Raw genomic sequence first — 20,029 nt, forward strand, 5'->3', positions numbered from 1 at the left:
GTGTATGTCTTTAAGCAAGTGAATAATGAGTACTTATATAGTGCTATATATATGTATAGGTGTGTGTTGAAGGGATATTCATATGTTGTGGCTAAATTTGCACCATAGAATACCTTTAGTTGCTGGTGCAGTGATATATATATTAGAATACTGAAACAAAAGCTACAAAACAAGCATCGAAATTTCCATTATCTTTTCTGCGAACTTAATTATGCCCTTCAAATTTTGATTCAAGCTCCACCACTGCTTTCTAAGTTCATTAGATAAAATGAATAATATGGTCAAGTAACGATGATGATTGACGATGATATACAACCCAAACAAAAAACTAAAAAATAAAAAATAGGTAAACACTTAAATTCTTATATAAATTGCAGCAAAAATTTGATTGGGTAACTAGACGAATTTTCTAGCTCTCACTGCTGAACCTGCATGCATATCTTCATCAACTTTTCATTAATCACTTCATTTCATAATATAATTATAATATATATTAACCAGCATCTACATCAATACTTATTCAAGTAGCATTTCTCTTTGTTATATAATAGTAAACCAACAGCTAGCATGTGCTTTTTGCAATTTTTGAATAGTCAAACTAGGTTATATATATTCTTCAACAACAACAGCCAATAATAATAAGGACAAATATGCATAACCAATGCATCGACCAAGTTCATTTCACCACAACCTTTTATGTTTATCTTTCCAAATTGCAATAAAAAATAAAGTAAATAAAAGGGAAGTTGTTAGTAAATAATTTCGTTCTTTTCAATTCAACTGGTCAATTCAATCCTCATTTTCCAGACTCGGACAAATTTTATGTGCCATGCATTCATTTGTCAAGTTCTTGATTATTAGGTGAGTAGCCATCTCTCAAAGCTCTCACATACCCTGTATTTATATATATATCTTATCCTTTTCCCTTCATCATCTAAGCTCATTTTATCCATCTTCTGAACCTTACTTTGCAAATTAAAATGGCACTTTTTTCTTCTGCTTCTTCTTCAACAACCACTTTTGCTATAGCTTTGTTCACACTTTTTCTTATAGGAAGTTCTTCAGCTCAACTCTCTGAGAACTTCTACGCCAAAAAATGTCCCAAGGTTTTATCTGCTGTAAAATCTGTGGTTCAATCTGCTGTGGCGAAAGAACCTCGCATGGGAGGTTCTCTCCTTCGCCTCTTCTTTCATGACTGCTTTGTCAATGTAAATTTTTCTAACCTAAAATCTTTACTTTTTATTCATCATAGTTATATATACTTTATCTGCTTGATCAAGGGTAATACTTACATAGCTTTTAGCAACAGAAGTTTCCGAGTTAATAAGATTTTCTAGATTTCACTTTCTATACATATATAATCATTCACGTACGTATTCCATCATGAAGAATATAATGGACGTTGTGCGTGGATAATCGTAATACTAAAATACAAGTATTTGATAGTGTAATACTATGTTGTTTTTGTGTTACGTACGTTATTGACCAATCATACGTATTTGTTTTTCTTTCTTTCTTTCTAAGTTTCTATCACTTTCAAAGGTCATATTCGATGATGTGACATCACCAATAATATTGCACGTTCAAAGCATAAAAAAATGAAGTGAAAATGTTCTTATCCGATGTTTTCATGGCATGTAAACCACTTCTTTTTAAACGTAGGGGTTTTGGTTATTCCGCCCACAGGCCATAGGTCCGAATCTCTCATAAAATAACTCAGCATATTTAAATATTCTTAGTCAATTAGAATAATCTTGTATATAATATAAAAAAATCTCCTTTGCGTATACATTAATTAAAAACAATACACTAATTAGATCATGTTAAGTAAAGCTTCATTTCATATTCCAACTATAGAAGGAAAAGATAATCAATTAGAAACACTATTTGCCAACACAAGGGTTTCAAAATGGACTAAATTGAAGTAAACTCATTTAATCTGTAAAAAATTATGAATTGGTTTAAATTATATATTTTGTAATCCGCCAATTGAATTCTTTGAGTTTGACTTGCTTGTTTTTATAAATTGTATGATTTATTAACATTGTTCTGTTATACATTATTATGTGATGAACTTTTGAAAACTCCATGTTATTTTGTTTAAGTAAATAGAAATAGTTTATATACAATATCAGAATTACAATAATTTTTCAAACTAAGTTACAAATATTGTTTAGGTCTTTAAACATGCATTTGATTAGTTTAGAAAGGCTTCATGATTACATATATACAGAAGTAATTGGTGATGAATTGTGTGTTGTTAATTGGAAATAGGGTTGTGATGGATCAGTACTACTTGATGGCCCTTCCTCAGAGAAGACTGCACCACCCAACAATAATTCTTTGAGAGGCTATGAAGTCATTGATGCCATCAAGTCTAAGGTGGAGGCAATTTGCCCCGGAATAGTCTCTTGTGCTGATATAACAGCCATTGCTGCTCGTGACTCTGTCAATATTGTGAGTACTAAACCAACATAATATATGTTAATTGTTCTTAAAAACCAGATTATATGTGAATAAGAAAATACAAGTGTTGATTTTTGGTTAACAAAATTTGATTGTGCAGCTTGGAGGGCCATTTTGGAAGGTTAAACTTGGTAGAAGGGATTCCAAGACTGGATTCTTCCAACTTGCAAGCAGTGGTGTTCTCCCAGGTCCATCTTCTTCCCTCAGCACCCTTATCTCAAACTTCAAAGATCAAGGCCTCTCTACCAAGGACATGGTTGCCCTATCTGGTATATGTCCTTTTCTCTTTAATTATATCTACTTTTGCCCTTATCTCTCTTCCAATTCTCTACGAAATCTGCATTATTGCTCAGAAGAAATTTTCTTTATCTATACAGTACTTTTACAACACTGATAAGAAGAAAAAACGTGAGGGAAAGAAATGTGAATAATTATAGATGAGTACTGTAACAAAGGAAAGTAAAGAAAAAACGACATTTCATTGTATAATTGCATAATATGGACCTGATGTGACATTCAAACAACTACGTGCATGCATGTCATGTCATGCTCTTTCTGAACATAGAAGAGTCAAGTTAAAAGAAAAGCTTGTTTAACTAACTGGGAAATTTTCTTTTTTTGTGTGGATTCAGGAGCACACACAATTGGGAAGGCAAGGTGTGCAACTTATGGAAGTCGCATATACACAGAGAAAAACATTGACAGTTTGTTTGCGAAGGCAAGGCAAAAGAACTGTCCAAGTAACAGTAATGGAACACCGAAGGACAACAATGTAGCACCACTAGATTTCAAAACTCCTAACCATTTTGACAACAGCTACTACAAGAACCTCATCAACAAAAAGGGTCTTCTTCATTCTGATCAAGTTCTCTTCGATGGAGGATCCACAGATTCTCTTGTTACAGCTTACAGCAACAATCAGAAGGCTTTTGAGTCTGATTTTGTCACTGCAATGATCAAGATGGGAAACATCAAACCCTTAACAGGGTCAAATGGGGAGATAAGGAGGCAGTGTAGAAGCCCTAATTAGAGGAGAAACAACAAATAAATTATAATCAAAGTGTGTTTTTGTGTGTTTTTTACATATACATCCCAAAAGTGGGGGAGTTCTTTTATCAGTTCATCTTTTAAGGTGTTTTCTATGCCTTCAAATGTACTTTTGTTTGTTAAGTTCAATTTCAGTTTTAGTACACAGTTTTGAATCAATTGTAATTAAAGCATGTTTCTTACATGTGATTTCAGTTTAAGGATATGTATACATATTGTAACTGTTCCATAAAAAGAAAGTGATGAAATAAAGTGGAATGTTTCTTTTTATAAGAATTACTTTTGGTGTGTATTAGTTTACTGAATTAAACTGTTTAGAAGCTGTTAATGAAGATTGAAGAGAATTTGAAACTCAATAAAGTTGTGCAACTAAAGAAAAGTATAAGAATAAAGGAATGCAATTAAATAAAATTGGTGAGTTTTCTCAAATGGCAAAAATCATTATCATGGTTAGGTTTCACCAAATTGCTATGGATTAGTAGTTAAGATATATTTAATTACAGCACTGAATTTTATTAAAATAGCTCGCTATTCTAATTTCTCTAAAACTCATACAGATTAATTAACCCTTAATTAAAATTGTGTACTAACAAGGGTGTGTTTAAGTGGGCCTTTTTTATTTAGTTTAAAATATTTTGAAAAATAATTTAGCAAAAAGAGTGGAAAAGAGAAGAAAATATGTTTTTTATTTTTGTTTTAAAAGTCAAAACAATATTTAAAAAATATATATTAAATTCACATCATAAAAAAATTGTTTTTCTGATTTGATTCAATAAGATTGATGAGGCCTGGTCCAGCATACTAAAATATATCTATAGTAATGGACCCAATATATTTAAAAGAAGGGAATCAAATCAATTAGAAGCATGGTCCAAAACTATATTTTCCAATTTCATAGTCATTACTAACTACTTCATTCAAATATTTAATAAAGGTTGCTACTAAACTACAAACAAAAGGTTAGATTAAGAGTAGTCAACGACATCACAATCCAATTAATTCTAATCCATCAAACCCTATCTAAAAAGATTTGGCAATCAATGAAAAAAGAATATGTGACATAAAAGAGGGTATAAAGTAAATAATTTTAATAGTTTATAAGAAAATAAATTATACTAATATTATGTATACACATATATAACAAATCATGAACATGTTAAAACTTTAAATCTTAATTTTTTATATGGAATAGCTTACTTTATCATTACCCACTTTAAAAGGGCAGATTAATTTTTATAGGATACCTCAATTTCTTAAAGCTAAAATTGTTGTTCAATATTAGTTAAATTAAAAGCACTTGAACCCCCACAACATTACGAAATGACTTAAATACCCTCCATTACTGCACCATACCACACCACCATTGCTCACCACTGCTGCAAAGGGATGGAGAGAGAGAATGCTGCAGAAGAAGAAGAAAGAAAATGCAGAAAAAAAAAATTCATTCCGAAAAGTTTTCTTCGGTACATATTTTATATGTTTCGAAAAGTTATTTTCAAAACCTATTTCATTTACAAGTACTTTGGAAAACACATTCCAGAAGATATTTTGAATACCCGTTCCAACAAATTTATTGCAGAACATTTCATACGTTTAGGAAATTCTATAATCATGTTCTGAAAATTTTATTTCAGAAAAGTGACTTTGTCGGAGGGCTAAATGACATTTTGAAAATTTTAGAGGGGCACACAGAAATTGTGAGGGTGCAGGAAGTAAAAGCCGGCAGTTAACTCAGTCCGTCATTTGTAATAGGTTGGTGGATTTTTCTTCCTGCACCCCCAATTTTTCTTCCTATACCCTCAATTTTTTTATAATTCTATTGCTACCCTTTTGGTTTGTAGTTACTGGCTTTCAGAATCCGGTGTTACCGACTTTCAGAAACCAGTGTTACCGACTTTCAGGATACTTGCAGTGAAAAAACTTGAATAAAAATTCTAGGGGTGTCAAATTTAAATTTTTTATATATAAATTATTTTTTCTAGTTAAATAAAAAATTCTTCATTTTCTATACTTAAACCATTTTTATAGAGTGACTCACGTATGCACTTTTCAATTTCTAATATTTCTAAATTATTGAATTCACACAATAGAATTTCTATTTCAATTCAAGGTTATCAAACTAATTCATTATGTATAGCGGAATTTGTAATGCACCCGAAGATATATCCATAAATTTTACCATTTGCAGCAGAAAATACAAAAACCTTTAAATTTTATAATTTAAGGTTGTACTAATTTTGGTAAAAATATAATTAAGGTTTTACTTTAATATTTCTTGATGACTTATTGAAAAATAATTTTATTAAGACCAAAGATAGAACCCTAATCGCTTTTATCAACCAATATCCATAAAATTGATTTTTATTTTTAAACAATAAAGATATATAACTAAAAATATATAAATAAAATTATTAGAAATTTTCTTAAACTTAATATAAATAATATAACTCTATATAAATATAATTTTAAAATATATAAAAATATATATAAAAAAATTGGGGGAGCCATGGCTCCCCTATGTCATAATGAAGGACCGCCGGTGGATGCGAGTGTATCGATTTGCAAAATTATGTTTGGACTATTTTAATTCTTTTGTATTTTTTTTTTGTTCATGGTTGGCGACTCTGAGCCCTTGTTGACAAGCCACAAATTGTTGGAGAAGTGAAATAGGAGTGCCAAGAAAGACTTGAATATCCTCGAGACGAGTTTCGTTATACTCATCTCTAATCTTTATCTTTTTAGATTATAGTATTTCGTCATGGTTATTGGTTGTAGTATGTCACGAAATTTATTTTATTAAACTATAGGATCCAATGTTACCGGCTTTTAGAAAACAGTGTTACCGACTTTCAAAAATCGGTGTTACTGACTTTCAGAAACCGGTATTACTGGCTTTTAAAATTCGGTGTTACCAACTTTCAGAAATTGATGTTACCGACTTTCAAAAACCGGTGTTATCGACTTTCAGAAATCGATGTTACCGACTTTCAAAAACCGAAGTACCGAATTTTATTCTTGGGAGTACAAACTACGAAGATATTTAGTTTATAATTTTTTTTTATTTTTTTGAAGGACATAATAATCTTCACGGTCAAACTTGGTGGGGCAGAAAGAAAAAATTGGAGGTGCAGGAAGAAAAACCCTAGGTTGGTTTAGCCGGTCATCAACCCAATCAAACCAACCTTTTTGTCACTCCTAATAGGTTCATTCACTCAAAGAAAAAAAAAAAAAGAAAACTCGAGAATGCAATAGAGAAGAAGAATATGAATCTGGTAACAAAAACAACCAAACACACCAGTATCAACTATTTTTTTCTTCAAATGCTTGTTATATGCTTTCTTCTCAGGTAGAAAACATCTCATTGAAAGTGATAGTTAGTACATCACCAAACAAGCCAAATACAAGTATATTTCATCTTACATTTTACATTCGGTCAGTTACAAAATCCAGAATTTTGTTTCTGAAACAAAAGTTACACTTGCATCAGAGAGAGAGGTGTGTCACAAGAGGACACAAACAGAAACAATCATCATACATACATATTAGCCCCTTCACGCCTTTACAAGCATGTGTAATCAACAAAAAAAAAAAACGCCTTTACGCATATTATGTGCACAATGGAGCGTATAATCCTACACATTCTGCAAACTGGTTCAAAAACTTTGGTTGGCCCAACTAGTTGCAAAATTGAGATCAACCTCTCCCACCACCACCATGTCTTTGGCTTCTAAATTGATTAAGGAGCGCAAGGGCCTAAAAAGTAAAAGAAAACCATCATCTTTATTAGTATCAAACGAATAAAATAAGAAGGCAACTAAATTATGAAAGGACAATGGTACTTTGGCACCAGAATTTTTTTTACAGCCATTTGACACTACTTGAACTGTGTCTTTTTCTTTAAAAATACAAAAGTTAACTTATGTAAAGATCATTTTATCCCTATAAAGGTTGTCAAATGGTGTCAAAGAAGCCATACCTTTTCTTTGGCCCTTGGGGTGCCAGATTGTGACAATGCTACCAAAGGTGGCACAGCTCCTTCTTGGAGCACCCTGTTTAAATATCTGTGGTTGTCTGAGCAAAGATGTAGAAGAGCCGCAGCAGCATTCTCCTTTCCTCTCACAGAACCCAACTCAATAACCTCAACCAGAACAGGAATCCCACCCTGATCACCAATGGCTGCTTTCCCTTCTGGTATTGTAGCAAGATTTGCTAAAACAGCCACAGCCTTGTCCACCATTCCAGCTGCAGGGTCCATTAACTCTACAAGGTGTTTCACAGCACCTGCTTGCACAATCCGGTCCTTGTTTTCATGAAATATGGACAAATTAAACAACGCAGTGGCAGCATCTTTCTTCCCCCTAGGGGTTCCGTTTCCCAACAAATCAACCAGTGGCCCAATTGCCCCAGACCTCCCTATCCTGATTTTGTTTTCCTCAGTTACTGAGAGGCTGAAAAGAGTGGCAGCTGAATTTTCCTTGGCTTCTGCACTCCCTGTCTTGAGGACATGAATCAAAGGTTCAATTGCACCGGCATTTGCAATAGCAGCCTTGTTGTTATCATTGATTGATAAGTTAAGGAGAGCTGTAACAGAATTTTCCTGGATCATAGAATCAGGTGATTGCAGTAAATCAACTAGTAAGCTAATGGCTCCACAGTTTGAAATCACAATTCGGTTATCCATATTGTGCTTAGCAAGAAGGCGAAGTTCTGATGTTGCCTCTCTCTTAGCATCAAGAGAATCAATCTTTAACTGCTCCACTAATTTCAGAACCTGGGTTTCAGCAGCAGAAAGATCAGCTCTTGTTTCAACAGTAGACACTACCCTAGGAACACGCCACTCGGATGACCGTTGCCATATAGTATGGCTTCGAGACCTTGGTACTGGTAATTGGGCAGAAAACTCAGATTCTCTATGCCGAGTTGGCAAGGGAACAGCATCTTGCACTGAATTCAATTCCCCAGAAGCATCGCGATTGTGGACTGAGCTGGTTGATAGCAGAGTATTGTTGACATCAGAAGTAGTTCTAACATCAGTGTGAGATTGTTCTGAGCTCAAGATATTTCTGGATGGTGATGTTAATGATTCACCAACTGAATCGATGCTCCCTTCATTCGAGCTTGCAGATTCATCATCCGAACCGGTGTGTGATATTCTTTCAAGATCCACATACGGCTCATGAACCGTGCCATTTAAAGAACCAACCGGTATAGAAGAGGGATGCAATGTTGAGATTCGTTCTTGGTGGGGTTCACCACTAGTTCTAACAGGAAAATCCTTGGTCAAACCAGACTCCATAGACACAAGAAAGGGTGATGGTTGATTTAAGCTTTTGGAATTAATGGGATCAGGAAGCTTTACATCATGTGTTTCACACCAGTTAGCAATTAATGCTTTTACAGTGTAGTTAGGTATTAGATTGGTGTGGACAAGAGTCTGGCGTGTCTTTGGACAAACAGTAAGACCTAGGTCAATCCAGTTCTTGATGAAAGCCCGCTCATATGTTTGTCCAGATGCCACAATGACCGGATCTGTCATCAATTCCAAAGAGAGAGGACAGCAAAAATCAGAAGGTACTGACACTGGGATAGAACTCTGGGCTTGCTTAAGCATAACAACATGCTCATGCATTCGATTTACAACTAAGATCATTTTATCAATATATTCAACTTCTGAAGTGTTTTCAATTTGTTCAGCCTTCTCCTTCAGCCTTTCAAGGGCTACAGCCTCAATCAGGACCTCTTGATTAGACCGTAGACCCAGGTTGTCAGCAATGTTTTCCAGGACCTCCAAACTTGGTCCTACACCTTCCGGTTGTTCCATAATAGCTTTTTTAATGGCTGATGATGTTTCATTTCCCAAATTATCTGGGAGAACTTGCGGTGAATCCTCCAGCTGTTGTAAAATGCCGAGACCCAAAGCCTGAATTGTTGATATTATGGGATCAACTTGATTAACCTAGAGATTAAAAAAGAGGAAAGCATGAGAGCCAACACATACTTAATAAACAATAGTTAAGGCAAATAACATCTGTGATAAGCAGGTCAGAAAAAACAACTAGTACATAATATACTTCTATACCAGATGGAAATCCCAAGTTAAACAAATATAAGCTCCTTGAGAGGAAAACATAATATATGATGTGATAGTTTTGAGAGGAAAATATAGGGTGGAAAAGTGGGTGGAGGGAAAACCCTTGATTATAATATAGAGACATGATGAAACTTACAAAGTAAAATTTGCTAGATAATGGATGCCAGTTCAGAATAAGCTCCCTCAACTCATCAACTGCCAGACCAAGTTCCTCAAATAGTTTCCTAAGCCCTTCATTAGAAGCTATATCTGAAAAAACAGTAGTCTCAACAATTGGCTTCAACAGCTTAAGCATCTTCTCTGCCTTTTGGAAACATTTTGATACAGGTTCTAACTTCATCTTTTCAGAAAATGATAAATGCAAAAATGTGGATATTGCATCAGATAGGACTTTCAATAAAGATATCTCCATAACACCTGCACTATTAACAGAAAAATTGTTCAGTTGTATGACATTAAGAAACCAGATATTGAAAAAAGAAAAAAAAAAAAACTTTATTTCTCATTTGAAAATGAACAAGCCAAGGAGAAAGGTTTCTCATCCATATGACAGATCTAATACTAAGTTACCAGTTGATACAAAACAGAATGCAACTCCCTTCTATCTACACTATTTAAGTTAAATCTATATCCTTCCATCCTCTTTAATTAACTGGCTAACTAATTGGTCTAGCAATTTATTGTAGCTAATTTGTAATTACTAGTATTTGGAATCTTTAACATATGTAAATCAGAATGGACAACAACTAAATTATATAGGATAGCGTCGGATTTGAGAAAACTATAAGACCTAATATAATAAGAAACTGACAAGCCTTTAACACTATAGAACTGTATTAGCTAACTGATTGTGTGAAGACCTAACCATGTATTATTGGACTCTACCTGACCTAATGACGCAGTTACATGTCAATTTAGAAAAACAACTTTTTTAGAAGATGAAAAATCGAACTGCCGCAAAAGCAGGGAAAGAAGTGCATACTATTAGAGAGTAAAATTAATCAGTATGGAACTATTAGAACATTACAAATAGAATCTAAATAGCCAATGAAAACATGAAAGATATTCAACGAAAATGAGAATCGATGCACAAGATTGCCTCTCTAAAAGATTGCAAATTGTAGTGTTGATCAAATGGACCATTCAGTTTTACAGAAAACTGACATAATTACATAATTCAAAATGCATTTTCTCCACCATGAAAAACTCTGATGCATAAATTCATTTGTAGAAAAGATTCTAGAAAACTGAAATTGTGATACGAAGAGGAAAACCCACTCCTACTATATTCATGTCTTACACATTGCCAACAAGGGATTCATGCATATCACTCATTGCATTTCCTATCTAGTGTTTTCCAGAGAAACTCGACATAAGCTTTAAGATTTATTACTCATACAGTATTACACTCTTGTGCACATGTAACAAATGTCTGTTATCTATCAATGGGGAACAATAGAACTTGAAATGCTAGCTAAGTTAAGCTAAAAGTACACTAGGATGAACTTAACACAATTCCAATAATAATAGTAACAAGATCTTTTTCCAACGCTGACGATATGGATAAAACAACAACATTGTGTTCTTTGAAAATCTAATTTTTCGAAATGGTCATTTAGATCTTTATCGATTTTAATGGTTTCTCTTTATAGTATTCCTTGTTTTTCTGTCTTCCTTTATTCATTGGATTATCATCCATGGCTCTACCAACTAAACATTTCTTCTTTGGGGCATTTATTAGTCTTCTCCAACACACGACTAAATCAATTATGGCAAGATCGTAATCTTTTCCTTAGAAAGTACTATATCACCTTCTTTTTTTATCTTGTCCACATAATCCGGTGTTATAAAAACTCAAGAAAGTTGTATGTTAACAATTGATTAGACAACACAACCAACCTCTTCTACTAAGGTAAGGCACATGCTATGGAACACTCGGCAACAACTAAGCACCACATAAGCAAAGTTAGGATCAATTCAACTCAATCAGGAGGAAGAAAAAAAGGCATGCAGACACAGCTTGACTCCAAATCACTAGTAACCAGCGTAGTTTACTTGAGCTCAAGTACAGTGCAGTTGGGACTATAAAGCCAGTCAAGAGTTCTGAGTTTCAAGCAGAAAACAAATCATTACACAACAGTGAACCAAACAAAGCAAGACCAACAAATTTCCAGATTAAAAAATCAATAAAATGCTACAACAAAGGAGTGACCAATAACCAACACAAAGCAAATGCAGCAACATATGGTCGAAGAGCACAATTAGAAACCCAACACAACCACTAACCCTTTTGGTAAAAATGCAACCTTTCGTCCAAATGAAAGCACGAACTTGTGAAATTAGGTGCCAAACTCAAAATCATATACAAAAAATAACCAACTATTGAGAGTTAAGAAACATGGGTTTTACCAAAAGAGGGGGAATTGAGAGGAGAAGTACTATATGGCAAATAGTTCCCAGTTGAAGGTGACAGAAGGAGAAGAATTGATTGACAGCACCGGAGAAATGGGCTTGGCGGCAACCGTTGGAATGGGAGGAGCTGCAATGGGCAGTGGTGGTGCTAAAATAAATGTGGAATTTTGGGTAATTTGTATTCTTCTAACCTACACTTTGACTTGCATAGAATAGTAGAAACAAAACGTGTGAAAAGTCACAGATTATAGTTATACAGATAAGGACATGTTTGCATTAAATCTCCCAAGGAACTTCTATGATAAAAATATAAATGAAGACTGCATATTAAAATTTGTTTCTATATAAAATTTTTTTATAAAAAAATTATGTAATTTTTCAAACTTTTATATATATATCTTAAATTGTACATAAAGTAATTTTAATTTATTAAAACTACTTTCTTACAAAGAAATTTATAAAATAAAACTCTGTGTTTAAAAAAATTATATTTTTTATTTTTCTTTTGATGGATAGGTGCTTATGACTGCGTGTGGGTACCAGATATTTGAATTTGAATATTACTTAATTAATATTTAGGAATGGGTCAGAGTTGATACATTTGAATATTACTTTTTTCTTGAACCAGAATAAATGTAAAACTTATATACTTTTTCTAAGAGATTTCTTATGTAGTTGATATGACCAGCAGTTGTTTTAGAAAGTATATATATATATATATATATATATATATATATATATATATATATATATATATATATATATATATATATATATATATATATTGATGTAATTTATGTATTATTATGTGAAGACAAGATTTTACAGATTTTTTATAAAACAATGTAGAAAATAAAAAGATAAAGTCAATAGTTTTGTAATTATAGAGTCATATGTTATAGTATTTTTTTTTAGAATTTATGTAATGGGACACATTACATAAATTTTAAAGCAATGATGATCTAGTATTTCTTATTATTAGGACATGTTTACTTTCAATTTTGTTATGGTGTTTCTTTTTTTTTTCATTGTTTTATTATTTTTGTGATTGTGTCGAATACTTTTCTTCTTCTTTTTTTTCACTTTTTTCCATTGCTCTCTTTTTGTGATGGCTACCTTCAAAATCATGTTTTTGTTACATTGTCTCTTTTAAACTAAAATTTTGTGTTTTCTATCTATAAGTTGTGTTGCAACTACAATCCCCCAATTATGAGGTACTTTTAATGACTCTTCAAAGAATGTTTGAGATCTCACACGTTAAAACAAACATATTTTAAGTTAGTTTCGTTTTGATTTGCAGTCATAACAACTTTAATTTTTAATTAACTTTTTTATATTTAGAAACTAATGCACTTAAATAAAATTATTAATCAATTTTGTTATTTACTATTTGATTAAATATTAAAAATGTATCTCATTCATAAACTATATTTATTTTGACTAGTTCAAATCGATTTCAATTACAAGTTAAAAAGAATATGACATTTAAAAAAAGAAGTCACATACTACGTTGGTTAAAATTTAATCTGATGTAGAAAGATACATATAACATTTTTTTCATCCACACAAAAATATATCCTATTATAATATTGTCTTTCTTTATTGCAATTTTAGGTTAATTTAAGAGACATATAGTTATAATTGTAATAACTTTATGTTTCACTTTCTATGACAAAATTTAATTTTTATATCAAAATTATAATAATGTGAATTTTAATATATTATATAAAAATATTTAATAAAAAATGTAAATTTTAATATAAAAATTAAATTTGGTTTTAATTTGGAGAGGGACCAAATTGGTTAATGTTAACAAAAATTGGGACCTAATTGAAAAAAAATAATAAATATAGGAACCAAATTAAATTTAGAACATTGGCTTTGACACGTGACACGCTACTGGGTTGACACGTGGATATTTAAAAAAAACTAAAAAAAAAATTTAAAAAAATTTAAAAAAAATTTAAAAAAAAATTTAAAAAAAATTAAAATAAAAATTAAAAAAATAAAAATAAAAATTCAAAAAATTCAAAAAAACCACGAAGTGACACGTGGCAGTCACTGTTAATGATTTAAACGGTGTTAACAAAAAATGACCCAATTGAACAAAATTGACGAAAATTAGGACCTATTTGAACACAAAACCAAAATTAGGACTTATTTGAAAAAACTTGACGAAAATTGGGACAAAAAAAGTATTTTAACCTCATTTTTAATAAGCATGTAATCAAATTTATACAATTTAAACTTTTTATAGATTTATTATCTAATAATACATACTAATATGTTTTTAAATATCATATTATACATGTAAAATTAAATAATATAATGAAATACTAAATAACTGAGATTGTACAAAATTTATATTTATATACATATTTCTAATTAATATAAATATAAAATTTAACGATTAAATTGATTTAACAACACAAACATTTTCCATAAAAATAAATTGACTCAAATTGTTCAGTTAAAAATAAACCTTATTTAAATAACCAGTAAAATAATCAAGGCTTAATTAGACTTTTGGTCTCCTACTTTTTCTTCGAGGTTCATTTTGGTCCTCTCTTTTTTTTCGGGGTTCAATTTAGTCCCCCAATTTGTTAAAACAGTTTAAAATGGTCCCTCCCGTTAGTTTTAGTTAAACGGTGTCAGAATAGTGCCACTGTGTTTGTTTGGAACAGGGACGTGGCAAGTCCTGAGTACCTTGTCATCAATGTGGTGTAATGAGGTGGCAATGAAGGTTATTTATGGAGATAGAAGTGTTCATTTGCCCTAATTTCAGTCGTCTTCTTCGTCCTGCTGGAATTCATCTTCATTTGGCAAGCTTTCTTAATTTTGAGTGATGTCTAGGGGCCATTCTTCTTCATCTTGCTCCTGTAACTCGTGGGGTACGCAAAATCCAAGGTTATCTAATCATGGTGGTGGTGTTTTGTCTCACGGTGGAGCGCCCATTTGCAACTGTGGAGAAGTTGTTGTGTTAAGAACAGCTCAAACTACTAAAAATGGTGGGAAGCAATTTTGGGGTTGTCCTAATTACAAGGTTAGATCCATCACCCTTTTTTTGTGATTCGTTGATCAATAATTGTTTGCAACTAACATGAAGGTTGTTTTGTGTTGTGGATGTTGTCAATAACAGAGGGGAAGTGAAGCTTTCATCGGTTGTAATTACTTTAAATGGTGTTCGGAAGATGCTGCTGATGAAAGGGATAACACTATTATAAGGTAAAGAAGGAAGATATTTATTTTGGAGAAAGAACTTAAGGGATCCAGAATGTTTGTTAATGTTTTACTAGGGATAGTGGGTTTATTAGTTGTAGTGAACATCATTGTGTTGTCATGATTGATGAAAAGTGTGTGATTAAATTTGTATTCGGTGGTGTTGAAATCTGTATTGGATGTATCAGTTTGTGTATTGGGGGTATCAATTTGTGTTTTTCGTTTTATTGTCTTGAAATATGTAATTGGAAAGCTCAATTATTGTATGACTTAGTTAATTAATGAAAAATTGGTGTTAAAGAAATATGTGTTTGGTATCCTACTTACAAGCATTACAAACATTCAATAACAACAATTTTTCAATCATAAGCCAATATTATAGAAACACATCATTGTACTTGCTGTTACAACACAAAAGACATCCAATAGTGTTTTGGATTTTTGAACTTACAATGTAAAACATGTAAATTAAAAGTGGACAAAACATTCTTGACTTAGAAATCTAAAAGCTGCATAATACATCAAAGCTCCAAAATAAACGTGCAGCATCAAAAAAAGCATAAGTCATCCTCATGGCTTCCACACACGTCCTCTCCTATGCTGTAGTTTCTGCCTTCTATTGGGTATGGTTGGACGAGGAATTGGAAGGTGGCATGAGTGTGGCTATTGTGATGACTGTGGTGGCTGCTGTGATGACTGAGTTGGTTGAGTCATAGGTGTTGGTGGTGGCTGCTGTGATGACTGACTTGGTTGAGTAATAGTTGGTGGTGGTGGCTGAGTTGGTTGTGGTGGCTGAGTTGGTGGTGCTGGTTCAGTTGGTGGTGTTGGCTGACTTCCTGCTGTCGTTGCAGTTGGTGGTGCTGTTTCAGTTGGTGGTGTTGGCTGACTTCCTGCTGTCGTTGCAGTTGGTGGTGCTGTTTCAGTTGATGGTATTGGCTGAGTTGATGGTGTTGGCTGAGTTGATGGTGTTGGCTGAGTTGGTGGTGCTGGTTCAGGTTGTTGGGGACAGCTTTTTCGATTATGACCAACTTCTTTGCATATGCTACATTTTTTAGTCATGCCATGTTTTGTAATCTGCTTCCCATTCTTGTTCATCTCCCAAGCTTCAAGTCTTCTTTTCTTTTTGGGTCTTCCAGGTAGAATTCGTTTAGGAGGGGGCAATACATATGGAAATTCTATTTCAGTCCACATTTGATGCCCGTTATAAGGGTATATGATGGAATTGTAGGTCTCTTCATAGGTTGAGATTCTGAACCAATGAGGGACAAAATCTTTTTCACTTAAGTTCAAAAACTTAATTGCAACCACTGCATGACAGCAAGGTATCCCTGTTAGACTCCACTTCTTGCAGGTGCAGTGCTTGCTATCTATGTTCATCACAAATTTCTCCCCAGTAAATGATTTGTGCCTAACCTAAAAAATCTGATTTGCTGACCAGCTGTGTATGACAATTCAATACAGGTTTAAATCAGAAATGAGGCAATGGTGACTAAATCAAAATGAGTGTGCAACAAATTAAAAGTACCTGGGAATCCAACTCGTGGAATTTGTTGTTTCATTGTCCAATCTTGTCTTGATTCTTGGACATATTGAGTTTTTGAATGATTTTGCCTTTGATCGATTCTCAGCCCATCTTTGCATCATATAAAGACGTATTTCCTCCATCATGGACACTATTGGCTTACTCCTTGCTTGTACAATTATGCTGTTGAATGCCTCGCTCATGTTATTGACGAGTGTGTCACACAAAGGTCTAGGGATGAACCTTGACTTTGACCAATACCTGTAGAAGTGCCACACAAAAATCATTAATGCTTCACAATCAGTTTCAGCAAAGTTGAGTAAAGTTACCTAGGGGGTATTCCTAACAGATGTTTGAAAGCATCGTTGTTAACTTCTTTCATCCTCTTCATGATTTTCTCCCATTGTTGTGGATATGTGCTATGAGCTGCTTCCCACATTAAAGCTTTCATATTCTTTCTCGGGAATTTCTTCTTGAAGTTTGCATATAAATGCCTCATTCAGAACTTTTGGTCAACCCTAGGCAAAAGAGATTGAATGGCTGGTAACAAACCCTGCATAATACAATTAAATCAATTAAGGCAGACCACCAATTATATCAGCAGTAAATGGACATAACAAAACTGTGCGAAAATAGTATCCATACCTTTTGCTGGTTTGACATGAATGTGTAGGCTGCACAGATATCTGGTCCCCCAAGATCATCAATTAACAACTCCCAAAACCATGTCCATGTGTCCTTATTTTCCACTTCAACGACAGCACATGCAATTGGTAGCATTTGGTCGTTGGCATCCCTTCCAACAGCAGTAAGAAGTTCACCCTCATACTTATGTTTCAGAAAACATCCATCTAAACCAATAAAAGGGCGACATGAAATCATACTATCTTTGGAGGCTTTTAAACACATGTAGAACCTGTTGAAATATTTTTCCCCTTCATTTCCTTCCACTTTGACCTTTGCTGTAGAACCAGGATTAGAACGAAGAATCTCATGTGCATAATCATAGATTCTACTAAATTGTTCTACAAATGACCCATCAACTTGCTCAACAGCTAGTGTTTTTGCTCTACGAGCCATGGACTTTGTCACAACAATATTCCACTTCCTAGTAACTTTATTGCGAATATCAATTGCCCTCAAACTTGGGTTGTCTCTTAATGTGTTTTCCAACCTACTACTTAACCACTTAGCATTAAGCATTTTCACATTGAATTATCTGTTGCACTTGTGCTTGTCATTAATTCTCCTTAACTGCCATATGTGTGTTTAAGCCATATAAGCACAATATGCAAACCAATAACACTTCCCTTTCCCACCCAAACATATCACTCTACATCTACGTTTATCGTTTTTTTGAAGTTTAAGCCTTCTTCCAAATTGCACTCCATATGTCCTTATTGCCTCTATAAATGCCTCTTTATTTGGAAAATATGTTCCAACTTCCCACTGGTATTGGGCCATACTTTTGGGCATTTTAAAGGTCCCAAAGTTTGCCTTACATTGGCTGCGACTGGCCAATGAGTCATCACTGCTTGGATCATCGCTGTACATGTCATATGATTCCCACCCATCATCAGATAACCCCCTATCTCGCATATCAACATGGTCACTGCCATCAAATTCTAAATCGTCATCCTCACTATCTTCTTCCCCATTTCCTTCCCATAAATTGTCCTCATAATGGACACTTACATAAACTAGATCAGAATCAGTTTCATCTTCATTTCTCTCCTCCCCACCTACTGCCTCATGTGCCTCAGCTCCAGTTTCATCACCTTCACCTACTGCATCATCTCCAGTTTCCTTATCTACAGCTACTCCATCAGCTCCAACTTCATCACCTTCTGCACGAACTCCAGTTTCCTTATCTACAGCTACTCCATCAGCTCCAGCTTCATCACCTTCAACTTCTGCATCAACTCCAGTTTCCTTACCTACACCTACTCCATCAGCTCTAGTTTCATCACCTTCAACTACTGCATCAGATCCAGTTTCCTTACCTACACCTACTACATCAGCTCCAGTTTCCTCAAATTCAGTTTGTGGCTCCACCCTAATGTTATGGTGACTATCTGCGTCATCTTCCAATTCATATTCCATATCACAAACGTTAAAACGGGACCACAACCCACTAACCACAAACAAACAGGACCACCACAAAGCAACAGGACCACAACCCACACACCATTACAAACACACACAAACAAAATAACACATAAAAAACAATACCAATGCCGACAAAGACAATACTATATAAGTAAAACGCGACATTCAATCCATAAAAAAACCAGAAAACTTACCTTCGATTTCGTCCCACTATGAACACAACGACGAACCTTTGTCTCACCGAAGGAGACCGCAAATCCTTCCTCCTGGAATCGTTATATATTGATTGATTTTCGCTTCTTCCTCGAACCCTAATTTGTTCAATCGTTATCCCCAATTTCTTTCTCGCACCCAAATTTCTTTCTTCCACGAACCCTAATTTCTTTCTTTCACAAACCCTAATTTCGCTTCTTCCAATTACCACTGCCTTTAATTTCTCGTTCTCTACTGTCCACATAATCTGATGTCCCTACTTGACATATCATGTAAAATTGCCACAGTATCACATCAAATTACTCTGCCGTTAATTTTTTTAACGTTGTTAACACACAGGACTGAATTGAACCTCCTACACAAACTAGGGGACTAAATTGAACCCCGAAAAAATAAGAGGACCAAAATAAACCTCACATATAAAGTAGAGGACCAAAGTCTAATTAAGCCAATAATCAATATTTAGAAATAAAAAATAATATATAATAAAACAATACCAAATATTTTTTACAAGATTTATTATAAACATTATTCTAACCAGGATACATAATCCCTTACATTAGATAATTTAGTTTTGTATTTTGTCTTCTCATGAATCTTCAGTTTTTATTTATTTTGTATTTGGTTATCCCGTATCAATTATTATTAATTCATAATTGGGACATTATTTTTGATTTTCTTGTAATAGTTAGATTATATAAAGTAGAGGAACAAAAGTCTAATTAAGCCAATAATCAATATTTAGAAATAAAAAATAATATATAATAAAACAATACCAAATATGTTTTACAAGATTTATTATAAACATTGTTCTAACTGGATACATAATCCCTTATATTAGATAATTTAGTTTTGTATTTTGTTTTCTCATTAATCTTCGGTTTTTATTTATTTTGTATTTGGTTATCTCCTGCCAATTATTATTAAATCATAATTGGGACATCGTTTTC

General features: G+C 33.4%; 3 protein-coding genes across 4 annotated transcripts; 1 reads left to right on the forward strand and 2 right to left on the reverse strand.

Annotated features, from left to right (window-relative positions):
* The first annotated feature begins 919 nt into the window (after positions 1–919).
* Positions 920–3,789, forward strand: LOC114193594 (peroxidase 4-like). The gene is made up of 4 exons (XM_028083466.2): positions 920–1,208; positions 2,275–2,457; positions 2,567–2,735; positions 3,099–3,789. The coding sequence occupies exons 1-4, from the start codon at positions 981–983 to the stop codon at positions 3,494–3,496; spliced, it is 978 nt and encodes a 325-aa protein (XP_027939267.1). The 5' UTR covers positions 920–980; the 3' UTR covers positions 3,497–3,789.
* A 3,098-nt stretch (positions 3,790–6,887) lies between these two features.
* LOC114195252 (U-box domain-containing protein 4-like) lies at positions 6,888–12,238 on the reverse strand. 2 transcript variants are annotated; one of them, XM_028085653.2, is made up of 4 exons: positions 12,014–12,238; positions 9,741–10,026; positions 7,490–9,469; positions 6,888–7,266 (listed from the first exon to the last, which is right to left on the reverse strand). In XM_028085653.2, the coding sequence occupies exons 2-4, from the start codon at positions 10,014–10,016 to the stop codon at positions 7,207–7,209; spliced, it is 2,316 nt and encodes a 771-aa protein (XP_027941454.1). In that variant the 5' UTR covers positions 10,017–10,026; positions 12,014–12,238; the 3' UTR covers positions 6,888–7,206. The 2 variants fall into 2 exon arrangements, with proteins under 2 accessions (XP_027941454.1, XP_027941455.1); XM_028085654.2 differs by having other exon boundaries at positions 9,741–10,021; positions 12,014–12,225.
* A 5,018-nt stretch (positions 12,239–17,256) lies between these two features.
* LOC146884432 (protein FAR-RED IMPAIRED RESPONSE 1-like) lies at positions 17,257–17,960 on the reverse strand. The gene is made up of 2 exons (XM_085665983.1): positions 17,403–17,960; positions 17,257–17,310 (listed from the first exon to the last, which is right to left on the reverse strand). The coding sequence occupies exons 1-2, from the start codon at positions 17,958–17,960 to the stop codon at positions 17,257–17,259; spliced, it is 612 nt and encodes a 203-aa protein (XP_085522109.1).
* Between the last annotated feature and the right edge of the window lie 2,069 nt (positions 17,961–20,029).

Source organism: Vigna unguiculata, chromosome 8 (genome assembly GCF_037176805.1).
Source record: "Vigna unguiculata cultivar grain cowpea cultivar isolate G323 ecotype 2 chromosome 8, ASM3717680v1, whole genome shotgun sequence".
Taxonomy (NCBI): domain Eukaryota; kingdom Viridiplantae; phylum Streptophyta; class Magnoliopsida; order Fabales; family Fabaceae; genus Vigna; species Vigna unguiculata.

Coding starts and splice junctions, on each gene's coding strand:
- LOC146884432 (XM_085665983.1), bottom strand. CDS start 17,960: ATGCTTAATGCTAAGTGGTTAAGTAGTAGGTTGGAAAACACATTAAGA. Junction 17,311..17,402: donor TCATGTCAAACCAGCAAAAG/GTATGGATACTA, acceptor TGTATTATGCAG/GGTTTGTTACCAGCCATTCA.
- LOC114195252 (XM_028085653.2), bottom strand. CDS start 10,016: ATGGAGATATCTTTATTGAAAGTCCTATCTGATGCAATATCCACATTT. Junction 9,470..9,740: donor TATCTAGCAAATTTTACTTT/GTAAGTTTCATC, acceptor TTTAATCTCTAG/GTTAATCAAGTTGATCCCAT. Junction 7,267..7,489: donor CCCCAAGGGCCAAAGAAAAG/GTATGGCTTCTT, acceptor TTTACTTTTTAG/GCCCTTGCGCTCCTTAATCA.
- LOC114193594 (XM_028083466.2), top strand. CDS start 981: ATGGCACTTTTTTCTTCTGCTTCTTCTTCAACAACCACTTTTGCTATA. Junction 1,209..2,274: donor TTCATGACTGCTTTGTCAAT/GTAAATTTTTCT, acceptor AATTGGAAATAG/GGTTGTGATGGATCAGTACT. Junction 2,736..3,098: donor GGACATGGTTGCCCTATCTG/GTATATGTCCTT, acceptor GTGTGGATTCAG/GAGCACACACAATTGGGAAG.